Here is a 27,985-nt window from a genome sequence, read left to right as displayed (position 1 = left end):
ACTTCATTGTAGCAGGACAGAAATTAAGACATAAAGAAGCTATTGCTTTTTTTACTACAGTGCGTTAACGTAGGCTACTGTTTATAAAATATAGCTTTTTCCTCATTTTTATACATTGTGAAAGTTGTGAAAATAAGTTATCACATATGTATATTAGAAAATGTCACGTACGACGTTACAACGTGAAAGTTGTACGTGAAAATATTACGTAATAAAGATAAACGTTATAACGTGAAACTGATCCGTTCTTCTGGCGTACCAGCAGCGCTTCCGTAGAGATGAGATATAAAGATATAATCCACTCGGGTTTACAACCTTACAGTCTCTCAGTTTCTTGACGTATAGTACAATGTTTGTATTAATTAAAAAAAACTAAAAAAACATTCCGTTTAGCGACACAATAATTCTAAATAATTGTACATGTCTACAATTTCAAAACTTGTAAAGAAACGCGTTTCTTTTTGTCTTTCCTCGGTCACATGACTGATTAGTGTCCTGACGTCATCAACTTTCACGGAAGTCAGCACTGTAATGATGGTGGCCTCGTCAGTCTAGAGCGGTCTCAAGGCAGGAAGAGGATGTTTGCTTCCAGTGAAAGAATAATATCACCTGATTCCAAGTTTTGATAGCAGATTAAAGTGCCATATAGTTTTCCTGCTGAGCCGGCGAGGATCCAGACAGCTAATTCGTTCTCCTGGAGGCGGCCTCTGTGAGCCTGAAATAGGATAAGATGTCCCTGTTCCAGTCGGCACTGGATTTCCTAGCCGGGCCCGGCTCGTCCGGAGCGGCCGGCCGGGACCAGAACGACTTCGTCGGACAAGTCGTTGAGCTGGGCGACATGAAACTGAGGATCAAAAGAGTGATTGCGGAAGGTGAGAGAATGTACAACTGCTAGAAATTTTGATCACGTCTTGCGCGTCGTAGCTTGGTAGGTGGCTGCTCTGGCTAGCATGCTAGCACTGGTCACTTGCCTCCATTGGAAGTCAATGACAATAAGCGTTTGCAAGTGCGGAGCTGTGAGTCACCATGTAAACACCGGTGGATAATGTGGTTGTGAGGGTGTCTAACAAGTGGTAAATCGATTTTCAGATCGAGTTCTGTGAAGGAGATGCTAATGCAAGTCTAACTTTCAGTTCGCCTCACTGTCTCCTGTCTGTTTGTGCTTTAAGTCAGAGCCGTGTGGATGTACGCAGAGCTGCATTCTACTTGCCTGCCCAGCTCATAGTTTGCTGCATACCTCAAACCAAAAACATGCTTGGCTTCAAGGGAAACAGCACGGTATAAATAGCCGTAAGGAATGTTATGATAGCACATTAATGCCAGTGATGACAACAAGCCTCAAACTTTATGAACAATGCTAACAATAACAAAACAAGCATATCTTGTCAGAATTTTTACAGAGCGTTGTAGGATTGTTTCTTGTGAAATCGAGGGATCCATCTTTCCTTTCCCCTTGAGTTTCTGCACAGCACTACATTAGAAACAAATGTACATTGTACACAATGAACGCATTCTTGCCATGTTGTACTACATAAGTCAACATCATCTGTATTTCTGTATTTGCTTGTTTAAGTACAGTAACTTAGACGTGTCTCACAGCAGACATTTTGACTGCTCCAGTGTATCTGCGATGGCTCGGTTCCAAAAATTCCTTTTATTTATCCCCACTGTGGTATAAGGCAGTCCTCAGTAATGTGTCTATGCTTTTTATTGCTATACTATTATAATTGGTTAGTCATGTAGTTGTAGCTGCTGAAAGAGCTATATATTGGATTGTAGCTTTTTCAAAAATACTGGGTAAATCAGGTTTCATCACAAATATCAATAAATGTAAACATCAATTCTTTGAACTATATAAAGTTGGATAAACCTGTGATAGAACATTACCAAGTACTTCATTTGTCAGATCAACCATTGGATCAACCATCCATATCCTGACATCAGAAATTCAGTACGTATTTATAATCCTGAAATTTCTACAAAACTGAAAAAACTTATTGTATCAAATTCTTATTTATGTGTGACTTAACTCTGTAACCGTAGCTTAGCTATGTGTGACTGAGCTCTAAGACAAAACTGACCATGTCCGCACTCATTTTAGACACTCAATACTAACTAATAGCTTTTTAGAAAATGGAGTTGACTACTAAAACCAGACTGACAGTGAAGAAATTGCCATGTCTCCTTGCAGTGTATACTTTCAGTGTGAGCCATCTCCATCCACCCTGTTAGGAAACACCTCACTAATTGTGACAGTTTTTTTTTAATGATTCGTTTTTTGATTTGAGTAGTTTTCCTTCAGAATTCGAAAATGCCATTTGCCATGTGCGCTTTTTGCATTTCTGATGTATTTAGCCCCATCTGCATTTCAGAATATTTGTTTATATGTTCAGCATCTTGGAAAATGATCACTTATAACCCCACCCATCACATTAGTCAACCTGCAGTGATGCTAAAAGAGAGAAATGCTCACAACTGAGATAGTGGCACTGGTTAATGGTTTACATTCTGGCTTTATAAATGACAGTGAACTGGTGACTGAAATTGTTGTTTAACTTTCTTAAAAACTAAATCGGAGAGTAAATCTGTGTAATCAGAGTGTTTTGATTGCACTTCCTCAGCCATGATGGTTGGCCTTTTAAAATCAAAGCAGATGGTAAAAGGGGAGATCATTTTACACCAAAACTCTGCTCGTTTCAAACTCACATCCTGCTGTTTGAAAAGTGCCATTGTTGTATTCCTTCACCATGATCTTTGGTGATATACAAGGGACGGCTGTAACCTGATGGTACTGTTTTTTTAGTGCAGTGGTCAGTTTTTTTGTCAGTTTCACTAGCAGCATTTCTGTAATTATTAAACACAAGTACAAAGATTGTACCCAAGTGAGATGAAATTAGTTCAAGCTCAGAAAATATGTTTTCATTTATCCCCCTTTCCAGTGTTTTTCTTGGAATGGTTAGGAAGCTGGAACGAAGGAAATGAAGCTTTTGAGAGTTTCAGTCCTTATGTCCTCCAGAACAAAACAGAGGAAGACATGTGATCCCCTCAGGCCAGGGTATGCCTGCTTCAAGTGACTGGTATTAAATGCAAATCTTGTAATGTACATTAAATTATGCACTGGCAGTGGTGCTTTGTGCTAAGTGTTTATAATAAAGTAAAGTATTTGTTCATCCTTTCATGTTAAACAGATACGTATACAAGATCATGAGGTTGCTGGTTTGAATTCCGGACTAGATCAGTGAATAAACAAACCAGGATGCATCTGGATGTGATTAGAATCACTTTATTTAGGGTACATTTCTCAAGGTTTCACAAAGCAAAGCAGGCTAGTAGTTGATTTACTCATCACCATGGTAACGTAGCCTTTTCCTTGTTTGGATTGTGGCTTGCTAAGAGCACTTACTTGTGAGCACAGAAACACACCTGAAAAAGAATTAGGAAACCAAAGTTTCTTGTGCACCAGCTACAGAGTGTTGCAGAAAGGAAATATGATATACTACTGGTCAGTAATTATGACATGGTCAGTCTAATAGTGTGTGAGTTCGGGGCATAATGTCTACTCTAAGCTTTCTACATACCCCGAAGTTGAATCCTTTTGAAAAACAGGCTCTTTTGATTATATTGTCCTGAAAACTTGTTGTTCTAACTTTCCTTGCACTGGATCAATAAAGTCTATTGTAACATACATTTTAGGACACTGAAGTAGCAAAGATGTTTTCCATTTCTTTATTCTAAAAGATTGACCTTACCAGTCAAAACTCATTCTCTGTGCTCTCTTATAGTTGGCTAACAAGTGCAGCTCTACCATGCCTTCAATAAAAAGATGGATATTCATTGTTGTTTAGCAGAAGCATAAGGGTTGAGAAGAAGCTTAAACTTCTTCACTATGGCTGCCCAATGTCCAGCAGATAAGTCTGTGATTATACCATTTGTGGCATTGCTGAAGCTTTTAGTGCTGTTTGTCGGTAGTTAAAACACAGTAAATCAACTCCTGTGGATCGAAATTGGATGTCTGGTCGTGCTGATGGTATTCGCACCTTGTAATGGAAGTCGCACCCTAAAATGCTTGATTATTGATAATAATCAGCTATTCAGTGTGTTCAATTTTTGTTTGTCTTAATTGCTTTCACTTTAATTCAAGACTATAGGTACATTAGATCATATCACAACACATCCAGCTCTGTTACACACAGTTGGTGCAATATACCAGATATCGGAAATTGGTAATTATGACTCATTGTAAGAGCTTAAGACTGCATGTACTAGGTGTGTAGAAGTAACATCGACTAAACAATTTAAATGACATCCGTTCACTTTTGTTTTTGTTGTCTTTAGGTGGATTTGCCTTCGTGTATGAGGCCCAGGACATGAGCAGTGGCAAAGACTATGCCCTTAAGGTAAAGATGTATTCACGGAGGAAACTGAGCTCCTTACAAATGGAGCCAGTATTGCCCTGCGTCTTAATTCACTCATTTGTTTGTATGAATGACTATAAAATAATCGCATTATGCGTTCTACAGCACTTACTTGTTATTTGCAATGAATAAATACATATTATTTGTAAAATAGTAGTCAGTATGCAAAATACAACATGCTCTGAATTTCTATACAACTGGACATAACCTGTTGGACAAGATGCTTCTCTGTATAATAACTGGAAGATTTTGCCCTTTTCCTATTTACTTTCACTTGCCAGTTCATTAGATACAGTAGTAAATGTATGTATTCTAATGTAATAGTCCTGAACTAAATCTTAGCTCCATGAAGTTATGGTGAGAGTTGTTGTTTTTTGTTTTTTTTCTTTCTTTCATTTTGGAGGTTGTGGTTTGTAGTACTATCGAATTGTATCGTGTTGTACCAACTCATGTTTCTATTATTTTGACAACCCCATTTTATTCAGTGGGCTGAGCTTAATAACAAAAGCACTCAGTGTTTAATTCAACCCAGTTTAATAGCACCACAGACTGTATCCTTCAAAAAGATAAAATAAAAAAAAGTTGAATAACTGCTTTTTGACACTGTTTCAACAGAAACTCAACACTGGAACAGTCATGAAGCTTTATTGCACGACTTTTATAATAGAATGCTTTAGTATTCAGCAGTGTATCTAGTGAACTGGCAAGATAGCATATATAGTATGGTATTCTACCAATATGCTATGAAATAAAAAAAAAAAAATTTATGTGAGCAGCTGCTCATCCTTCTGTTTTATTGATCTTATTGCTCAAGAAACAATCCTTGATCAGGTTGTTTCGTAGCCAGGACTTGAAGAAACATGTGGACCCCAGCCGCTACATACTTAACTTATAAAGTTTCCTGGCATTTCTGAACATGTTCTCAAGTTCAGCTATTATTTCTTTGCAGTTTTTAAGTATATATATATATATATATATATATATATATATATATATATATATATATATATATACTATATATATTTACTTTTACACACAATGCAGAACATATCACTAACACAGTGCAACAATCCCCCATACCAAAGCAATCTCTTTGCAGTTTTAATGCAAGACAAATAAATGATTCTGAAAGTGGCCACTGAGCTTGCCAGTCACCATAACCAGAAGTTATAATGTAATGATAATCTGATCCTGTGAATCAGTTTCCTCCTTTTCACAGCGCATGCTATTTTTTCAGAGGCTGTTGTCCAACGAAGAAGAGAAGAACAAAGAAATCATACAGGAAGTCTGCTTCATGGTATCCTTTATCATTTGTGATCATTATCGAGCATTTCTGTTCCTGATTGTGACTTGTGACAAAGGCAAGTTAAACTATACCAATGACACCACAAGATTGTGGAATGCAACCTCAGTATACTGTCATTACTAGATCCCTTGTAGCTTTTTTACCCCACACAATACCAAAACTAATATTTATTTACAGTTTGGTTCTGTCCTTTAAAGCTTGTCATCTGTGAATCCTTTCTAAGGCGTTTCATTGTGTTTCGGGGGGAGTTTCATTCCAAGATTTGATATTCGGTGTTTGCCAGGATAAATTAAATCATTTCAAAGACCGCTTTATGTATCTAGAAACCAAAGCAGCTGCTATTTGTAATGGCTTCTAGGGGGTTTATTTAATGGACTTAAAGTTTTTGTCAGCAGAAAGGAGTGGAACTAACAACCAATTTGTTCACCGGCTAAATGCTGAAAGATCTCTTTTACAGTTGTGCAATAGTTACTTACTGTGTAGCACATGGTGAAGGCACAGTTGTTGGTAAATTCCTTTTTCCATGGCAAGACAGAAATACTCAAAGGAACACTTTGATTTACATCAGATCTCAAAGGGGAAAAATCATGCGGGATATCTATACTGATATGGACTAGATCATTTGTTAGGATTAATGGAAATTATCAAACTGCAGAGTGCGGAATTCAAAGGCACCCTGAAATGCTTGTATGCATGCCTGACAACGTCAAGACATTCTCCTAATGAGATGATGGATGGTGTCCTGGGGTATTTCCTCCCCAGTTTGGACCATGGCATCACTGAGCTTCTGGACAGCCTGAGACACAGCCTGTCGCCGTCGGACGGACCAAAGGGATTTAGGTCAGGCGAGCGTTGGGGTCTGTCAGTGGTATCAATTCCTTCACTCTCCAGGAACTGCCTGCACACTCTCGCCACATGAAGCTGGGTGTTGTCATGCACCACGAGAAACCCAGGTTCCACTGCACTAGCGTAGGGTCTGACAGTGGGTCCAAGGATTTCTTCCTGATACCTAGTGCTTTTGTCTTGCCTGTAGAGTCCTGTGTGTCCCTCCATTGATATGTTTCCCCAGACTGTCGGGTCACCCACCACCAAACCAGTCATGCTGAACAATTTTACAGGCAGCATAATGTTCTCCACACCTTCTCCAGACCCTTTCACGTCTGTCACATGTGCTCAGGGTGAACCTGCTCTCATTTGTGAAAAGCACAGGGTGCCAGTAGCAGACCTGCCAGTTCTGGTATTTGAGCTCCATGGTGCAGTGCAGTGAGCACAGGGCCCACTAGAGGACATCAGGCCTTCAGGCCAACCTCATGAACTCTGTTTCTGATTGTTTTATTTGGTCAGAGACATTCACACCAATGGCCTGCTGCAGGTCATTTTGTAGGGCTCTATTAGTATTCATCCTGCTCCTCCTTTCACAAAGGAGCGGATACCGGTCCAGCTGATGGGTTGAGGACCTTCTACGGTCCTGTCCAACTCTCCTAGAGTAACTGCCTGTCTCCTGAAATCTTCTCCATGCTGTTGAGACTGTACTGGGAGACACAGCAAACCTTCTGGAGAAGTTGGACTGCCTGTGCAACCTCTGTAGGGTCCGGGTATTGCCTCATGCTACCAGTAGTGACACTGACCCTAGCCAAATACAAAACAAGTGAAACGGTCAGAAAAGATCAGAAAGGAAAACATGTCAGTGGCCTCCAACTGTAAACCCGTTCCTGTTTTGGGAGTCGTCTCGTTGTTGCCCCTCTAGTGCACCTTTTGCTAATTTCATTAACACCAAAGCAGCTGAAACTTTTTTGGTACAAATTTTTTTTTCTTTTTTAATTTTCTGAGCACTGTATAAAAGGCACATTTTGTTGACTGAAATCATCAGAATTGTCCAAAACTGAAAAGTTACTCTTCACCTTCACCGTCCTAATTTCGTCACTTCTCACTCTTCCTACAAAATGCTCTCTGAAACATCTGTTAGATTTAGGGCTGCAACAAACTATTTTTTCAGTTGATTAATCTATGAATAAGAGTTTTGATTAATCTATGGATTATTTTCAAAGTAGATGATTATTCCTTCCAACCGATTTCAAATTTTACCTTTATCTAAGCTTCAATGATACTAGTCAACAAATTTTAAGCTTTATTTAAATTTGACCTAATTCTGGAACAGGTTGTTTATTATATATATCATTTATTAGCAAAGACACATTATTGAACATGATAGAACGTTAAAGACTTTTGAGATTGGAAAGCCATTGGATCTACTCTGTGCTACAGTGGTGGGGTGTTTAAGTTTTAGTAATTGTGCAATTTACTAGTTCTAAAAAGTGATCAGCATCTGTCACCAGTCAGTGATTATGATGTTGGATTATGAAGGGAACATTTCTGATGACAGCCTTGATATCACAGCAAGCCTTATTCTGTATGCTCCTTGACCTGCTGGCTCCATAGAAAAAGCTGTCGGGCCATCCAAACATGGTTCAGTTCTGCTCTGCCGCGTCCATCAGTAAAGAGGAATCAGACACCGGACAGGCTGAGTTCCTGATCCTCACTGAGCTGTGTAAAGGTAAAGACATGCAACACAACACAAAAAAGACACTTCCCTCAATTTGCGAACTGCTTTGTCTGCTACGTATTACTTTCTGTGTGTCATTGTTGCTGAATCAGTGATTACTCATTCATTAAAGTGTTGGAAATCAGAGGTACTGGTTCTCAGTAAATTTAACTGAAAGGCATGTGTGATGCAAGTTTCCTGTCAGTGGCCTTCCTATTTCCTGCTCTTCTTCCTTTTTGTTCACTTACAGCAAGCTTTGTTTTCATTCAGCAGTTTTTCAGCTTTATAATCAAATAACGTTTATATCATTCAAACATTTCAAAGATATCCGCAAAGCAACTCTTCATTTTATTGTTGTATTTGTATTTTTGTGTGATACAAGCCTTTCACTTTTTGATCTACATTCATCTATGTGTTTGTGTTTGTCTGCCTCAGGTCAGCTGGTAGACTTCATAAAGCGTGTTGAGCAGAGGGCTCCCCTGTCATGTGACACCGTGCTGAAAATCTTCTACCAGGCATGCCGCTCCGTGCAGCACATGCACAAACAGAAACCTCCAATCATACACAGAGACCTCAAGGTGGGTCTGTCCTGGGTAGCTGGATTAGTTAATGATGAAAATCCATAGAATGAATGATTGAATTAGACCATTACACTGTGATATTTTGTACCATAGTGCTTCTGCCTGATTTTAAAGGATAACACTTGATGGTGCTTTAAATGAAGGGATATTAGGATTGCTGATTAGTAATTAAATGTCATGGGAACTTGATGTATTGCAGGTTGAGAACCTCTTGATTAGTAACCAGGGCACTATCAAGCTGTGTGACTTTGGCAGCGCCACCACAGTGTCACATTACCCAGACTACAGCTGGTCAGCACAGAAGAGGTCCATGGTGGAGGATGAGGTACACACACACTCAAAGATCATGGTCAACGTGGTCCTCCTTATACAACACACTAATTATTAAGATTTATGTTTCTTTTTTCCCTCTTGTATGATACATTTTTACAACTGATAAAAATGAATTCTGAAGGAGTTACTCAGTACATTGTTCCTGCATTGTAACTGAATCTATTTAATCATTGGTATTCTCTGTGTGCTCTATGGTCCCGATTTGAACAAGTTAGTGTTAAAAGGTGCGAGGCATATGTTGAAGTCTGCTTCACCCATATATAAAGGGTGCAACTGCAAAACTATCAAAAAGCACAGCCATTTTTCTTTGCATATTAAATCCTTTTGTTTCACTATGAAAGTCAATTCATAAATTGAGAGAGACAAAAACATCTCTCAGACGATCAGTGGCAATAATGATATCAGGGTGATCGACAGAAACCAGAAAGCTTTGATTGAATCATCTACAGGAGGTCCAGGAAGCACTGATCACCAGGTTAATCATATTTATACCATAATCACATAGACACATGCTCTGCCACAGATGACCCCAGTGTGCAGGACACCAGAGGTCCTCGTGGCTAAATCTAATAATCTAATAAGTCCACCGGACACCTGCGTTTAGGCTAATTGCACAAAATAGATGCTTGAGGTAACTGCATTTTATGATAAAGTTCTGCGTGTAAAATCTTTTAGTTAAAATATGTTTCTTAATTGCATTTTGCTCGAAATTAAAATTCGCTTTATTCGCCATGTACTGTATATACACTGCCTGGCCAAAAAAAAGTCGCCACCAAAAAAAAGGTACAAACTCTCGTTGGACCACCTTTAGCTTTGATTACAGCACGCATTTGCTGTGGCATCGTTTCGATAAGCTTCTGCAGTGTCACAAGACTTATTTCCATCCAGTGTTGCATTAACTTTTCACCAAGATCTTGTATTAATGATGGGGGAGTCTGACCACTGCCCTGAGTTTCTTCTGTTGTTTTTCTTCAATTGTTTTTCACCAAACGTTTAAGTGATCTCCGATCACGATCAATCAGGATTTTTTGCAGTCCCCCTGGTGACAGTCACCAGGGGGAGCCCTACTTGCTTTGGCTTCACTTTTGAGAAGCTGTTCTATTGACCATCTGTATACAGTCTATGGTTCACACATACAAGGAGTTTGTTCTCTGCATTTAATCCATCAAAGTGAGCATACTTGGAGCAGTGGGCAGCCATGCAAGGTGTCCATAGAGTAGTTTGGGTCAGGAGAAAGAAGTTTTTGCCAAGGTTCTATAAGAATTTTATCATGTTTGTTCAGAGAGAAAAAAAATATGTCTTAAACATTTGTGTCAGAGCCAAGCATCTGACTGCAGCTGGATAATTGACTTGTGTTTATTTGGTTAATTCTGTTTGCCTGCAGATCACAAGGAACACCACTCCAGCATACCGAACACCAGAGATGATCGATCTCTACTCCAACTTTCCCATCAACGAGAAACAAGATATCTGGGTCAGAGCCTGGACTTTTTTTTATCTTTTTACCAATTATGTGGAATCCTTAACAAGCATCACATTGCATTTACAATAGACAGTCTTTGTTAATTTTGTGGACCTTTTGACATGATTAACACACTTTTCTTCTGTTTTCATAAAGTTTTGCTTGATAATTTTAAAATATCTGCTCCTATGCAGGCCCTGGGATGCATCCTCTACCTGTTGTGTTTTAAGCAGCATCCGTTTGAAGAGGGCGCAAAGCTGCAAATTGTCAACGGAAAATACTCTATCCCTCAAAACGATATGAAGTACACCGTGTATCACGACCTCATACGTACGTACTGCCAACCTATTCATGCGTCAGTCCATTTATTCCATCCATCCCTACAAACGTCCATCATCTATTCCTGCTTATCCTTAGAGGGTCACTGTCATTGGATTAGAGGCGGGGTACACCCTGGACAGTCTATCACAGGGTGAACACAGAGAGACAAACAACCGTTCCCACTCACATGCACACCTACGGGAGTCACCAGTTACCCTAACATGCATGTCTTTGGACTGTCCATTTGTTCATCAATGCTTTTGTATCTGCTATTGCTATGCTTGCTCGAAACTCAGGTTTGTGGCGTTTAACAGCCCGCCAGTGTAGGATGGCACCTGTGGGAGCCATTTTTTCCTTTCCATCAAGTGAAGGTGCACGAGTGCAGTTAACTTCAACTTAGCTTCAACCCCCACAGCACCTCTAAAGTTAGAGATGATTGATGAATGAGTTTGTCCAGAAAAATTACACCGTGTTTCTAACCGCGTTCTCCATGAGCTTCATTCTTCATTTGATAATTTCCATAGTTACCTTTTTCTTTAGTGTTTAACATTCTCTTCGAACTTAAACCCATCTCTTCTTTCTCCTCCTGTTCTCTAGGTTCTATGTTGAAGATTAACCCAGAGGAGCGTCTGTCTATTACAGAGCTAGTCAACCAGCTCCAGGAGATAGCAGCGGCACGCAACGTCAACCCCAAGTCTCCCATTACGGAGGTGAGTGTGTGCATAAAAAATACAGTGGTTAGGAAGGATAGGAAGTTCTGTCACAGCGTATTCAGATCTTCTACTACTTGTAGACTTTGGCCTTGATTTGATGCAGTCAATATTTTAACTTTTGTTAATGACAATTTGATTTTAGCATTTTAAGAAATATCACTACTCGGATGGCGAATAGACAATTTATTAAAGGAATTAATTTTCTTTTTATTTAGGAGTGTGTCTCTTCTCTGTCTTCAGTCTTCATCTTGAGATCACTACATACTTTGGCTAGCACCTGACAGCTTTCACAAAGTACACAGACCAGGCATAACATTATGACCACCGTTCTAATATTGTGTAGGTCTCCTTTGTGCCTCCAAAACAGTTGTGACTCATCAGAGAATGGACATGGTCCTTCTGAGGGTGTCCTGTGGTGTCTGGCAACAAAAAGTTGTTAGTGGTGGCCTTTGGGTCCTATGGGTTGAGGGGAGGGGGTTCTGTGATAATCCCACAGATACTTGATCAGTTTGGGATCTAGTGAATTTGGAGGCCAGGTCAACACTATGTGCGTGTTTTTGAGTTGTTCCTAAACTGTTTTTGTGTGTGTGCCTGTGTCAGGCTGCATCCTTCTGGGGATGGCTGCTGCCATCAAGAAGTGTCATTGCTATGTGGGGGTGGGGGTGCCTGGTCTGGTCTAGGTGGGTGGTCTACGTAACATCCACATGAATGCCAGATCCAAAAGTTTCCCAGCAGAACATAGAATTGTCACAAGGTGGTCAATGCTATTCACTTCTCCTGTCAGTGGTCATAATGTTATGCCTTATCAGTGTATATTTTGTAGTAAACGACGTGAATGACTGAGCACATCCTCAAGATATTGACAGGCTGACTACACGGCTTATTCCTCAACTCCGTGTGGAAACATGCGGACACAGATTTGAATGACCTCAAATTGCAGATTTGGTTACATTCACTAAGTCTCACATAAAACACATACACACACACACACACACACACACACACACACACACACACACACACACACACACGATTGTGGACACAAAGGAGTCTGTATTCTCTTTCCCAGGCTCCTCTCTTCCCAGCTGGCTTGACACTAATAGGCCCAGATAGACAGAGACACACACAGAGGTGGAAATTGGGTGAACTGAAATACAAAACAAACACGAAGTGATACCAAGACTTGTGCAGTAAATCTGTACTTTAAGTGGCATTTTTTCTATCCACAGTAACGAATTGAGTTCAATCAGATTTAAGATTTTTAGTCGAGGCTTTGGAATAGAAAATCATTTGCTCACCATTGCCAAATTAGCAGCCATAGCCTTTTACGATTCTCTCCACAAATCTGGTACTAATCACTAAATCCTCAGTTATAGTTGTGATTTGTATAAAGCTGATTTCAGTGTCGGAAATCTCCAGGTTTATTCCCACTTCTTCTGTGCTGGACTGGACTGGGCTGGGATTGTTTCATGGACGTGTTAGTGTTTCAGTCCTAAACTAAAAGTGCTTTTATGGGCAGGAATAAATGAGTAAATTTAGGCACAGATTATATATCACTAGATATATGGGGCTGGTAAGCGTGTGCAGAGTGAAGGCAGATTTGGCGATTGCTAATCTGATTAGGGTTAAGAAGGGGTTTCGCTGCTGGAGATAAGGAGATTTTAATTCCCTTAGTTCTCCTTCTCCTCCTCTGTCTGCTGCAGCTCAGAACAGGCATATGGAGAGACAGACTGTGAGATGGAGCAGAGGAGGGAGAGGAGAAAACTTGTGATCGAAAGGGCAGAGATGGAAGTGAGATACTGAGAGACAAACAGGGACGCCGGTAGACTCGGAGGGGAAAAGAGACGCCGTGACTGTCTGGATGCTGTAACACAGGCCCAGACGGTCCTCATCGGACAATTATTTCATCCAGCACAAGTTTTTATGGCTATAATGTATCTACTTGTTGGAATTCTTCTCAGCTGCTCACTTTCCATTTAGTGACTGAGATAAAAAGTTTTCATTCATTGCAGTCATGGATTTTTAGCATTTTAAAACCCTTTTCCAGTTTCAGTTTTTAAAGCAGTTTCCAGTAGAGGTTTTACCTGCATAGGTTTCATTTTGTTGAACTACCTGGCACAATGTTGAGTCCATACTACTGTTGGCGTCCAGTGTATGACGGTTATGAATGTCTACAGCTGCTGGAGCAGAACGGAGGCTTTGGCAACAACGGAGCACAGCTGCCCATGCAGATCCACAACGTCCCCAACAACGCAGGTAAAGGTTTGTTTGGATGGGAATGTGTGATTGGGATAGTCTCTTCCAGTAACATATTTGTCTTACAGGTGAACATGCCAAATTCACAAGGGAAAACATATTCATACCATTATGTCATTCAGTCTCCTTTTTCCAAAGGAGCAATTAATTGATTTGCTAAACTGTAATAGCCACTGAGCAGTGACAGGGCGAGACACTTAATTCCACCTAACTTTGCGGCAACTAAAAGTCTCATCCTCTTCTGAGGACAGGAGCCACTGGCAACAGCCAGTAGGTTAGTTGTTTTTAACCATGATTGGTCCAGATCATCATATATGTTAATTTGATAAATGAGGAAGTTTCTTATCATAAGTGGGAGATATCAACATTTTAAAACTGCTGCAGAGTTCTGTGTTTGTCAATAAGCACGCTCTCCTCTCTACATGTTTCCATGTCAAAGCTCAGTTATACAGTCATTCTTTTAACACACTAAGATCTTGAGCGAAAGAGGCTCATGTTGCACAGCTTGTGTAAAAGGTGGCTGGCATGCTCAGTTTATATAAAGGAAGAGCAGTCACTAATCAGAAGAAACAAACTTCCACAATGTGCACATTAGACTGTGGCATCATGACTGTGATTCCCTATTCTGTAGTATATCTGTAATATACCGAAGCAAAGCACAGAAGCTCAATACAGAACTAATTTAGCTTTTTTGAATTAATTCATTTATATTATTGAAGGTATGTTGTAAGAAAAATCACATTTCCCTTGATTATGTATAAATGTAATGTTATCATTCTCCATATATACAGTACATATACACAAATCCCTTGTACACGCGCACACTCACACAAATGGAAGCAGTCTGCTGTCCATTAAGAGGATTTCTCCACTGCCAGTCAACCATCTGTCGAAAGGCAAAATATGTTTGTTCTTTGCCTCGAGGAGTGGCTCCTACTGGCTGTTGGTGTGTCTCGACATCACGCAGCTCCACTGCACCTGAAAGCCCAGATCTTATCCAGAGCATTAGCCTGAAGTTGAACAAACAATGCCCTTGACTTTTTTATTAACTGCTTAAGTGACTTTATTGTTTCTTATCAGTGTCATACAATTTGCAGTAATGGTACATTTCTGATACACTATATTGCCAGAAGTATTCACTCACTCATCCAAATAATTGTATTCACGTGTTCCAATCACTTCCATGGCCACAGGTGTATAATATGAAGCACCGAGGCATGCAGACTGCTTCTACAAACATTTGTGAAAGAATGGGTCGCTCTCAGGAGCTCAGTGAATTCCAGTGTGGTACTGTGATAGGATCCCACCTGTGCAACAAGTCCAGTCGTGAAATTTCCTCACTACTAAATATTCCACAGTCAACTGTCAGTGGTATTCTAACAAAGTGGAAGTGACTGGTAACGACAGCAACTCGGCCACAAAGTGGCAGGCCACGTAAAATGAATAGTGGGGTCAGCGGATGCTTTCTGCTTTCTGCAGAATCAGTTGCTACAGACCTTCAGATTAGCTCAAGAACAGTGCGAAGAGGGCAGCTGCATCCAAGCCATACATCACCAAGTGCAATGCAAAGCGTCGGATGCCGGGGTTGTAAAGCACTCTGCCACTGGACTCTAGAGCAGTGGAGACTCATTCTCTGGAGTGACGAATCACGCGTTTCCATCTGGCAATCTGATGGACGAATCTGGGTTTGGTGTTTGCCAGGAGAATGGTACTTGTCTGACTGCATTGTGCCAAGTGTGAAGTTTGGTGGAGGGGGGATTATGGTGTGGGGTTGTTTTTCAGGAGCCGGGCTTGGCCCCTTAGTTCCAGTGAAAGGAACTCTGAATGTTTCAGGATACCAAGAGATTTTGGACTATTCCATGCTCCCAGCTTTGTCGGAACAGTTTGGGGAAGGCCCCTTCCTGTTCCAACATGACTGTGCACCAGTGCACAATTAGCAATGTAGTGTATTTGTGTGTTGTTCTCTCCACTGACATACATTGTGCCATATGCATCCACCAAATAGAGGTTTCTTCCAGTTGAGACTATAGTGCCACTTTTCTTTTTGCACCCCTCAGAATTCTTGACATTCCTGCATAAAAATAACTCAACACATCAGGTGATTTCCACACAAGTCCTGAAAATAGGCAAAGAGAACCCAGTCAAACAAAAACAGAAATATTATGCTTTGGTATTTGTTTATTCAGGAAGATTAAACAGTTTTACTTATTTGTTAGGTGCACCTCTAGGATTATAAATTGATTTCAAGGCCAATGTTTCCAATCAATGTAATGAGACTGGGGTGTCGTTCACAGCCTTGGATTGTTTTTGAAAAAATGGTGGCATGGACAAAAGAGCTTAATCTTTGAGCTGAATCTTAAGAGGTCTTGTAAGGGTCATGCAGTGACACAACAACCCCAAGCACACAAGTTGTTTTACTAAAGAATGGTTCAATAAGAAAAAAAAGAAACTTGGAATTGCCAAATCAAAGTCCTGACCTCAATCCAATAGATTTGTTGTGGAAGGACCTGAACCAAGGAGTTCATGTGAGGAAACCCGCCAACATCTCAGAACTGAAGTGTTTCTGTACTGAGGAATGCTGCAATATCTTTGAGTTTAGTGGAATGTTCACAGACAAATTCATTTGAATATTGGGCATAACATTACGACCACCGACAGGATAAGTAAATTACATTGCCCGTCTTGTGACAGTGCAGTGTTCTGCGAGGAACGTTTGGACCTGGCATTCATGGGGAGGTTGTTTTGACCCATGTACCACCCACCTAGACCAGACCAGACACCCCCACCCCATAGCAGTAACACTCCTTGATGGCAGCAGCCATCCCCAGCAGGATGCAGTCCGACGCAAGCACACTCACAAAAATGGTTTAGGAACAACTCAAAAAACACGAAAAACAGCAGAAGGTGTTGAACTGGCCTCCAAATTCAGTAGATCCCAAACTGATCAAGTATCTGTGGGATGATCCACAGAGGTCCCTCCCCTCAACCCGTAGGACCCTAAGGCCCCCCACTAACAACATTCTGTTGCCAGACACCACAGGACACCCTCAGAAGGCCCATGTCCATTCTCTGATGAGTCACAACTGTTTTGGAGGCACGAGGGATACCTATACAATATTAGGAAGGTGGTCCTAATGTTATGCATGTTTGGTATATATACTGTATGTTAACATATGACATTGGTGACTTGCCTTGATGTTTACTCACTAAATTCTGTTTCAATTCTTAAGCTACAGTGTTTGAAAGTGTATGTTCTCTTTTTTCTTTTGATGTCTACAGGCGTGTATGATCCTGATCAGTCAGGCAGCGGCCTCTTTGATATCTTAAGAGGAGGAACAGAGCGCTTCCTGACCAACATAAAGGACACTTCCTCTAAGGTTATTCAGTCAGTAGCCAGGTGAGTCTTTCTAACCTTGTCACCATAAATGGTATTATTGTATTTATTCCTGTTCCATTTTCAGTCACATACATTACAGCTACTAATTGTTCATTTACTATTATGTGTATTTGTTAACTTGTGGAGTTGACTTGATAGTCAATTAAACTTTTCACGTTTTGCCCCCATCTACTGTAACTCCAAACATGCCTGGTTATCAAGCTTGACAGTTCAAGCTTTGGTTTGCTTTGGTACTGCTATACAATTAGTATTTTCACTTCCTGTTCTAAAAGTATTTCATTCTGCTCTTTCAAAAAGTTTTTAATTCAGCTATCCACCAAATGCTGTTTGTCGATTTTCAATCATTGTGTTTCTCTACGGTTTCATCAGACTGCATAGATTAATGCACACCTGCAAATTGTCTATGCAACCATTCATATGCAGTCCTTCCTTGCTACCAGATTTACCTTAAAGGAACATTTTGTTTGCTTGGTTTTCTGAATTGAGGTTCTCCACTCTATAGTTATGAGGATGCAGTAGTGATTCTCCCTGAAAAAGACAATCCTCATTGCAGGTTTTTCACTTAGTACTTCTTCTTCTTACCAATTCTAAGAGTTGGTTAATGGAAAAATGGACTAACCTAGTCTAGTCACTTTTCCACAGCAACCAGTGAAAGTGGTTACGCTTACACGGACACCAGTATTCCCTTAATCATCTACATAATGTAACCACACAAATCGCAACACGTAATTATGTTTTGGGGAACGAAAAAAAACATACATGTACAGTTAAGTTGGAATCATTATATGATTGTATGATCATGATGAATAATTTCAGTCAGAAGACACATGTAAATGTAGCCACTGACTGCTTATTTTCAACTTGTCCATAACATTAATAAAGTGTTCCTTTAATAGCCTCACTATCCACTTCAGTTAATGTTTGATGTTTCATTTGGTTATTCTATCATCAATCTTGCTCCATTTGTTTGGTCGTTACGTTTATATTTTTGTTGTTTCTTTTCTCTGTCCCAATCCCTCATGGTCCCACTATGTGTGCATCACCTAGCAACCCAAGGTAAATATGGGTCGGTGAAATGCGTCAACTCATGCGCTACTCTGTGTGTTCTGTAGTGTGTGTTTGATTTAGGGGAACAGAAACGTACGGAGCCCTTTGCCATGCTGTGTCCGTCATCACAGCTTGCTTATTCTAACATCACACATTCAGTAATTAATTTGAATGAATGTGGAGCGTGATGCGCATGGACAGATGAGTATTATTGATGGTGGAAAAACGACATCACTAAATAACAAAGCAAGTGAAACTTACTCTCTGGTAAGTTTCTAGAGCTGATGGCATAGTAACGATGGTCTGATTGATAGAGCACTTGCATCAGACCTGTCTGTATATGCCAGAAAGCAATAAAAATTCTACATCCTCAAAGTTTGTTACAATTAATCTAGCCTATTAATTTGCATGACTTTGAGCTAAGCAGATCCAGACAGTCTCATCCGTACATTTTATATATCAGTGGTTCCCAACTGTCCCACCGACTTGTCAGTCTCAAGTAAACACAAGTAACCCTTCCCTGACACCTTGTTTAATTTCAACCTGTCATACTTTTAGCAAACAGTTTTCTATTACTTTAAGTGAATTACCAATCCACTATCTTTAAATATTTCATCCATTGCTTTCATCAGTTTTAATTACATTTGATTTAAGCTCTATTCATTGTAACCATGTGTCGATCACTGTTGGATAACTAATTGAACTTTGTAGTCATTACTTGAAGCTGTCTTTTGCTAGCTCTTGCTAAAATGGAAAAGAAAAAAATAAATGGTAGTTGTGACGTGCAAATGTTTAAGCACCTTCTAGTTGTAAAATCTCAGTACATGCCCTTAATTGACTGATAAAGTTTCTTTATTGAAGAAGCATTTTAATCTGGAGGCTATTTTTTGCTTCTGCAGGAGTTGTATTTACTTGATTTCAAACGTTACATTTACGTAAGGCAGCACTAACATTCACATGCAGCTGTTTTAGGTAACCTTTTATAAATGGTTACCTGAACGTTTAACTAGTCTAATATTCTCACTTGCTATACTAACTTTTCTCTCGTGCATTTCAGGTGGGCAAACATATTCATATTTTTTTGACTTAGATTTTTTGGAAATTGGTCTACAATCTTTGCTCGTATGCCCAAGCAACTTCATAAGTACCCACAAGTGTACAAATAACCCTGGTTGGGAATCACTGTCCTGCAACAGTGACTGAATGAACGGATGAATGGTAGTTAATCGTTTGGCTCCACTGCTTGCTAAATAATCATTTTAGCTACGTGTATGTGTTTTAACCAGCACCACCTCTGTGTCCTAATAAAGTTATTTGCTTGGCGTACAGTTTGTACATACTAAAATATTCAGTGAGAACCTTGGTGCTTTTTTTTTTTGTTGTTGTCATATTTCCAGTGTGATTTCAATTGCTGCAAGGTTCACTGACTTATTTCTACATCCCCTACCTACCAATACTACTTAACCCCAAAGAGCTATTGGCAAAGATGAGTGTTCCAGCATGACAACAAGCATCTGGTTACATTTAAAGCTCAGAGGAAAGAAGATCCCAGGAGTGTCTTAATCTAATTTGCATAATTTGTTAGACAGCCTTCATCGGTACTGGAAAAAAATTGTGTATCCTCCCTTGATGTTTAGGTTTCGGACACATTAGTATATCTTAATATAAAGCCATTTGCTTGTTTCTCAACCAGCTCATGTCATTAGCTTGTTAGTTGTGTGTAGTCTCCTAGATATTAGTCAAACTGTTTTATTTTTCCCCCTTATTCCTTGTAGTAAACACTGACTTTTGTCCGTCCTCCCTTACCATGTTGTGTACATTTTCATAAGCCCTCTTGTAATTTCTTTTCCAGCTATGCCAAAGGAGACTTGGATATTTCATACATCACCTCCAGAATAGCAGGTAGGCCCAGTCCCCTCATTGAAACCACTTTTAAACATTCTGTTTCATATAAGATACTAATGGAAGTTATGCAATCCAAAATGACGGTGATAGTGTGACATCCTAGCTTCGTAATCATTGAACAGTTCGAGGAAGTAATAAGTCTAAAATGTAATAGTTACCGATGTTACTTTTTGTGTGTGTGTGTGTGTAGTCATGTCTTTCCCAGCAGAAGGGGTGGAGTCTGCGATAAAGAACAACATTGAGGATGTCCGTCTGTTCCTGGATTCACGTCATGCTGGTCACTATGCTGTCTACAACCTCTCCAAACGATCATATCGGCCTTCTCGATTCCACAACAGGGTATGACGTGCATGTGTGCTCACATGGTGTGGGATCTTGGTGTGGGAACACCAGGAATAAATTATAGCTGTGACTGGGTAGTTTGTTTACTCAACAGTCGCAGTTATCTCTAATTTTGTAATACATTATTATTGCAAGCGCATTCGCAATTGTTAAAGTTATTCCTGTTACTTTAATGTTAAGATTTGAATCTTTTTGTGTGTGTAGGTTTCAGAGTGTAACTGGCAGGTGCGGCGTGCTCCCAACCTCCGCAGTCTCTACAGTGTATGCAAGAACATGCATCTGTGGCTCAAACAGGACCAGAGGAACATCTGTATAGTGCACTGTCTGGTATGTTAGTCCGCCATGCATGCTCAGGTTTAGAGTCAAAAAGTCATGGCTGAGGCATAAGTAAATGATGGAAAAAAGGAGACGCATGTTACCTGCAACAACTTTCATTGTCACCTTCAACTTTTCTCTCTGCAGGATGGCAGGGCAGCATCAGCTGTGGCAGTTTGCTCCTTCTTGTGTTTCTGTCGGCTTTTCACCACGGCTGAGGCTGCTGTCTACATGTTCTCAATGAAACGCTGTCCTCCTGGCATAGCACCCTCTCACAAGAGGTATAAAATCACACAGATACTAATACTGTCATATTTGGACATGAAACCCCAAATTCATTTGGTATACCCTAAATTATGTATTTAGGTTTTCAAAGTTTCTCTTACATTGAAGTATTAGCTGTTTTATAAATGTATTTATAATATGTCTGTAATAGAACGCAATCTCAATATTGCTTTTGATTGTCAGATACATTGAGTATATGTGTGACATGATGGCAGAGGAGCCCATCATCCCTCACAGCAAGCCTGTAATTATTCGCTCCATCATCATGACGCCTGTGCCACTGTTCAACAAGCAACGAAATGGGTGCAGGCCATTCTGTGAGGTTTACGTTGGAGATGAACGGGTCCTAACAACATCGCAGGAGTATGACAGGATGAAGTAAGTTTTTGCCCACACAGGGATGGCCAGTCAGCTTTCCCCTTATTAAACAATGTCAAAAAGCATTACTGTTTCATTCATTCAGTCATTTTCTCATGCTCCATCTCTCTTTTTCAGGGATTTTAAGATGGAAGATGGGAGAGCAGAGATTCCCCTCAATGTCACAGTTCAAGGAGATGTGCTGGTTGTGATCTACCATGCAAGATCAACGCTTGGAGGACGCCTGCAGGCAAAGGTGGGATACATAATCTTTAGTGCAATGAGCCATGTCAATATTGCCTAGAAGCCACAAAATAAGTATTGCTGTTTGTGGTGATGAAATTGAACAGATGTACCTATTAAATTCAATACTGTTCTGTTTCAGATGGCATCCATGAAAATGTTTCAGATCCAGTTCCACACAGGCTTTGTGCCGAGAAATGCGACCACTGTCAAATTTGCCAAGTATGTATGCTGCTTATAGCCAGGACATACTGCTGCAAATTCTTTCCTTGATTGTACTGGATTACAGCCGCATCTGGCCCCATAATGATTCTTGACATTTTATTGTATCATCAGAAGTAATTTACATCCCAGTACCTCCAATAACTAGTGTTATTACTTTCTTTTTTCCTTCAACCTGTTCGTTCAGGTATGATTTGGATGCCTGTGACATCCAGGAGAAGTACCCAGACCTGTTCCAGGTCAACTTGGACATTGAAGTGGATCCCAGAGACAGACCCAACGCCAAGACCCATCCGTGGGAGGGCTTCCAAACCAAGGGCCTCAATCCCAAGATCCTTTTTTCCTCTCGTGATGAACAGCAAGAGATCCTTAGTAAATTCGGTGGGTAGCTTTGTGCTGCTAGGCTGTGGGTTTGATAGTGTTAGGCTTTCGGCTATTTTAGTTTTGTTTGCTGCTCGTCTCCATGCATTCCATTTACTTTTCAATCTCCATATATATATATATATATCTGGCCCCAAGCCCTTTGAACACGTCTCTTCATTTTTTCAAATTCTCTTCTACATGTGAACTAAACACTAAACCTTTATCACTGCAGGCAAGCCTGAGCTGCCTCGTCAACCAGGTTCCTCAGCATTTTATGACTCGGAGTCACCCCAGCCAGCTCAGACCCCAGAGAATGCAACAGAACCAGAATCTCCGATAAACGATGATAACAACTCCAGCAACTTCTTCCAGACTCTGGACTGGGAAGGTACTGTACTTTTGTTCTTGTGGTGACAGTTTTTGACTCTAAAATTCCAGTAATAATTCTAATTGCCTTCTTTCTAAAAAAAAAAAAAAAAAACTGATTTATATCCAAAATAACTTCCTGTCTTAAAATTTCCACTGAGCAGTTTCTTTCATCTATTTGCAGATGTGCGTGGCTCTCAGGATGCCTCAGGCAGCCAAGGAGGAGGATCCATGAATGACCAGGAGGACCTGAGTGATCAGTCAGAGGGGGAGTCCTATTCTTACTCTGCCCCCAGTGGAGAACCACTGTCACGTGACCCCAGCGAACCACTGTTTGATGCTGACTTCCAGGTGCATACATTTTTAGATATCATATTATTCCACAGATACACTATGCAATATGAAGAATTGTTTCCATTTATTTCTGTCTTCTCTCATGTCCCCTTAGACCTCCCCTCCTGCAGCCCAGGAATCTCCTCTTGATGACACAGCTGACCTCTTGGGGTTGAACTCTGATCTGGAACCTCCTTCCATGTCCTCAGCCGCGATCACTGCTCCTCATCAAGGAGACCAGGGAGGTCTCAAAGCTGCTTCTAGCAACAGTGATCTCCTCAATGATTTGTTTGCACCTCCTGCTGGTCAGACAGACGCAGTGCAGAAAGACTTGTTCTTCAGTGGGCCAACCAGTGATGTTACACCAGACTCAAAGCGTAAGCAACAAGACCTGATACATGATAATTGCATTCCACTTACTCTTCCACTTATTTCCATCTCCATCACTTTGCCTGTGTTTCAGCCATGAGCGACCTGTTTGATCCGTTTGGGATGGGGTCTGGCTCTGGTGTCGGCTCCAGTGTTGCTTCGTCTCGACAAGCCTCTGGACCGGACCTGTTTGGGGATTTATTGGCTTCTGATAGTTCAGCTACCAGCGGATTTAGTTCAGCTAACAGTAACCCCACTCCTGCTTCCAACACCAGCCTCTTCAACCTCAGTAAGTACAGTAACTACATTTACATCACCTTTGTTATGGCCCAACTATCCAGAACCTTAATATCTTAGCAAATTTGCTTTCTTACTTCTTCTTAAATAATAATTGTGTCCTAACAGATAAGCATGTGAATGACGTCCCTAAGATGACATCATCAGCCAGCCAACCAGATCTGTTGGGTGGGTGGGACAGCTGGGCAGGTGGCACCACTGTTGGCATTGGCACTGCCACCAGCAAACCCAAATACACCACCACGGGTGAGTGGAGGGACTTGAGATGGGTGAACGAAAACATACTTATCATCATTGTTCATTTTGTAGAAAATCTTGAAAATTGTAATTCAGAAAAATTGTACCTCACATATTATTACTGTGTTTGTAGCTTCTGGTCCGTCATCCATGTCAAAAGCCAAGTCTCAGACTTTTGATCCTTTTGCTGACCTAGGAAACCTGAGCTCCAATTTACCAGGTAAGACCAGGTATCAAATTCTCATTGCATATAATTGTATTACTGTGAGCTGAGCAATGGCCCAAAACGGGGAAATTACCATGAAAACACAAAAACTTACATCTTTGATTGTCCTTCATACTACTGTGGGCTTTTTTTTTTTGTAGGTCCCTCCAGCAGTAATATTTCTGGGCCCTCATTTAACACAAAGGGTCCTTCCTCCTCTGCTAAGCCTCAGTCCCAGCCCTGGCAGTCTGGAAGACCCACATCAGCCCAGAACAAATCTTGGCTGCCTGGATCTGGATCTGGATCTGCATCTGGATCTGGATCTGCATCTGGATCTGGATCTGGATCTGGATCTGCACCCAAAGCATCCTCAACGTCTCAACCAGCAGGTGCACAGCCCACAAAACCCAACTACAATCTCAACTTCTCTAGCGTCATCGGTGGCAGAGAGGAGAGAGGAGTTCGCGGGCCTGGATTTGGTAAGAATTCACAGAATTCTAAATCACATGACCTCCCCAGGTAAAACCAATCCCATGCGATTAGAGCTGTTTATATCTAAAAAATGTCATGTCCGTCCTAAAATATTCTGCAGGCCCCAAGCCAAAGGTAAAGGAGGATGATTTTGAGGACCTGCTGTCAACTCAGGGTTTTGCTTCTAAGCTTAATCAGAAGGGACCTAGGACCATCGCTGAAATGAGAAGACAGGAAATCACAAAAGACATGGATCCTCTTAAATTACAGGTAACAAACTAATTACATATTGAGGGACATGTTGGATACCTTTTTACTCGAACAAATTTGGATTTTGCGTCACCTCATCCATTCTGTTGCTGTCCAAATATGCTGATTGGATAGGTATACTGTGTATGGGACTTTTTGGCAGAGTTTCCTGTAAAAAGTAGCTTCCAAGTGCTGACCAGTTTCAGTGCCATTCTCCATTCTAAAAGTAGTAAAGGTCTGTATTTTGTCCTGCTTTAGATTTTGGACTGGATTGAAGGGAAGGAGCGAAACATCAGAGCACTGCTGTCGACTCTGCACACAGTGTTGTGGGAGGGGGAAACCCGCTGGAAGCCTGTGGGCATGGCTGACCTGGTGACACCTGACCAAGTGAAGAAGTTCTACAGGAAGGCTGTGCTGGTTGTCCATCCAGATAAGGTACAGTATCATATGCTACTACTGTATTGAGCCAGGGCAGGGTCTAAAATTGGATATAAAGGCTTCTTTTTAATCATTGCTGAAGTGTTCTTCGTTCTTTATTTATTTGCAAATCTGTTTTCTCTCTGCAGGCAACAGGCCAGCCTTATGAACAGTACGCTAAGATGATCTTCATGGAACTGAACGATGCCTGGTCAGAGTTTGAGAACCAAGGATCCAAAGCACTGTTCTAAAACCCCTGGCCTGGATCCCAGCTAGACCAGACCAGACCAGACCAGACTGGACTGGATTTGGCCTGACCATACAAGGGTTAGACTGGGCCAGATTGGACAGGACTGAGCCCACATTGGGCCTTAGGGGGCACAGAGCCTCTGAGAGGTGTCCTCTCTACCATTCCCTCCCTCCTACTTTATTTTCTTCTATTTCTACAGTCAACAAAAAAGACCTTTTGCCTCATGTCTGGCTGTAGTGGAAATTTCCTCTCCGGTCCCTAAATGCCCAATTAAATAAATATGGTGATTCTTCTTAAACTCACTGCCTACCTGTACAACTGCCTGAGTGGTGCTGCAAAAGATCGGGAGGGAAGAATAGGCGACAATCACATTAAGAAGACAAAATCAGATAATACAAGAAAATCATCAAGATGATTATCTGGATTCAGATAAAAAAAAAAAAAGACCCAACACTAATGAAATGGGGATACATTTATTTCATTTGTTCTTGGCACTTCCGCTAGCCACCAGTCATTTAGCGGAACTGAACTGTGGCCGTAAATTGTTCAGCATGTAAATCAATGTGAAAGTCTGCAAAGTGTAAGTCGGAAGTTTCTAAGCTTAGTTGCCTCAACACATGTCAAACGTTGCTTTTGAACCTTGGAACATACCAGGCACAAGAAGCATGGGACAAATAAAACAACTCCCAGACCTGTTGAAAATATCCATTAAAACATCGGACATGTTAGTGCTGCACCATTCGGGGCTGACACTTGGTTGGGTTTATTCTTGAGCCATTCCCTCTCCAAGACACTACAAGTGCTGCTTCTACCATTACAGTTGTTGCTGCGCACACTGCTCAGACTGACGTTACAACGTGCAACCTACCTTTTTGGAACTTGTTTTGGAGCCCTATATAAAACCAAGCAAATGATCTGTCGTTTTTGAAGTGCTCTTTTAATCCCACCCTCGTATGCTACACCAGTGTGGCTAACTGCATGCTCTCCCACACCAAACCTCCAAACAGCAGGAGGTAGGTGTGTTTGATTTCAATCCAGGGTAGTCCAAAACGGGCAGCAGCTCTTTCCTCAAAGTGCTCTTTTTCTTGTAGCAGAAACAGAGAAGAGTCTATCTGCTTGATTGTGCCAGGTGGCTGGCTACATGCCGGGTCTCTTTAAGCACCTAGTTTAGAGTGTGGGTTTTGTCAGTGCAGAGTGAGAGATCAAAAAGTGACGGATGGAAAAGAGAATATGGTGATTTAACTCTTCACTATTAGTTTTATGCGTTCTTGTATCTTGGGTTTGTTCAGTTTGTCAATTAATCATCACTTCATTGTAAATATAAAAATGTTATCACCCATCAAGTGGCTTTGTTAAGACTCCAGCTTGGCAAGTGATTTGTTACTGAGCTTTATGCTTGGTTGTGTGAATGGCTGTGTAAAGCATGAGTGGAGAATAAAATCTTGTAGGACATCAGGATTTCTCATCTGCCGTCACAATGTTTTAGTTTGTTTTCTTAATTTAATTTCTTCACCCTTTCCCACTCTTTTTAGTTGTCTTCAAAAAAAAAGAATTCCAACTTTTTTTTTAATTCTTTTTTTCATTTCATGTTTTACCTCATGGACCAATCAATTCGCTCCTTTTCTTATTTATTGTTATGTGTTTTGGGGAAGGGTTGTTGACGTATGATATTAATGTTAAAGCTGAAAATTAACATAATATATAAGTGGAATGTGTTGAGGATGAGCAGGGCAGTTGATCACAGTGAACGTCTCTTTTGCTGTTTTCCTTCCAAAGCGTTGACTATTAATACGAATGTGCTTTTACAAATATATATCCTCTGTGTTGTGATGTGTTTTATCTTTTGTCTGTTCGTATGTCTTTTTATTATTTGCTTGTTTTTGCTTCTTTCTTTCCTCCTATGTCAGAACAGATGTTGCTTCTGTTGTGCATTTTCACATTCTCTTAAAATTCCAACACGAGGGGCCAGCAAAACTTGAGTAAGAAAAAAAACTATTAAACCGATGTCGAGACTTCCTTTGACACCATGATGACAGTATAAAGAGGGAGGACTGCGAAAACCACACATCGGCAGTGTTTACCAAATCGTATCATACTAATATGAATGTAGATTTCAATGCAAAAATAAAACTATTAAAATTCATCTTGGTCGGAGGCAAATCTTTTGACGTGTCCTTGTCTTCATTTTGGAGATAGAAGCTGGCTTCACTGTGGCAACCTAAATTAGTGTTGTAATTTATTTTGAGAAATACCTCATTAAATATTTAAAAGTTGGTTTTTCTTGCCTTATAAGAAACATCCTAATTTTTCAGGAAACCTCAAAGTCAGCGTTGTGCTTTGGCACTCAATATACTGTGTATTTAATTCCACCTTCAGCTTCGGATAT

The 27,985-nt window shown here is 40.6% G+C and overlaps 1 protein-coding gene across 1 annotated transcript; it reads left to right on the top strand.

Annotated features, from left to right (window-relative positions):
• The first annotated feature begins 527 nt into the window (after positions 1 to 527).
• On the top strand, positions 528 to 27,985 carry gak (cyclin G associated kinase). The gene is made up of 29 exons (XM_084552194.1): positions 528 to 872; positions 4,336 to 4,397; positions 5,653 to 5,712; positions 8,161 to 8,275; positions 8,699 to 8,841; positions 9,044 to 9,169; positions 10,562 to 10,651; positions 10,834 to 10,969; positions 11,558 to 11,670; positions 13,851 to 13,929; positions 17,209 to 17,326; positions 20,226 to 20,275; positions 20,469 to 20,617; positions 20,825 to 20,947; positions 21,083 to 21,216; positions 21,404 to 21,598; positions 21,716 to 21,833; positions 21,963 to 22,042; positions 22,230 to 22,423; positions 22,638 to 22,793; positions 22,956 to 23,122; positions 23,220 to 23,481; positions 23,568 to 23,762; positions 23,879 to 24,016; positions 24,141 to 24,227; positions 24,374 to 24,691; positions 24,805 to 24,953; positions 25,191 to 25,367; positions 25,499 to 27,985. The coding sequence occupies exons 1-29, from the start codon at positions 731 to 733 to the stop codon at positions 25,598 to 25,600; spliced, it is 3,978 nt and encodes a 1,325-aa protein (XP_084408320.1). The 5' UTR covers positions 528 to 730; the 3' UTR covers positions 25,601 to 27,985.

The sequence above is a fragment of the Chelon labrosus genome, assembly GCF_963514085.1.
Source record: "Chelon labrosus genome assembly, chromosome: 9".
Classification (NCBI taxonomy): Eukaryota; Metazoa; Chordata; class Actinopteri; order Mugiliformes; family Mugilidae; genus Chelon; species Chelon labrosus.
The sequence above is the reverse complement of the archived record's forward strand: the minus strand, read 5'-3'. Positions and strand labels throughout refer to the sequence as shown.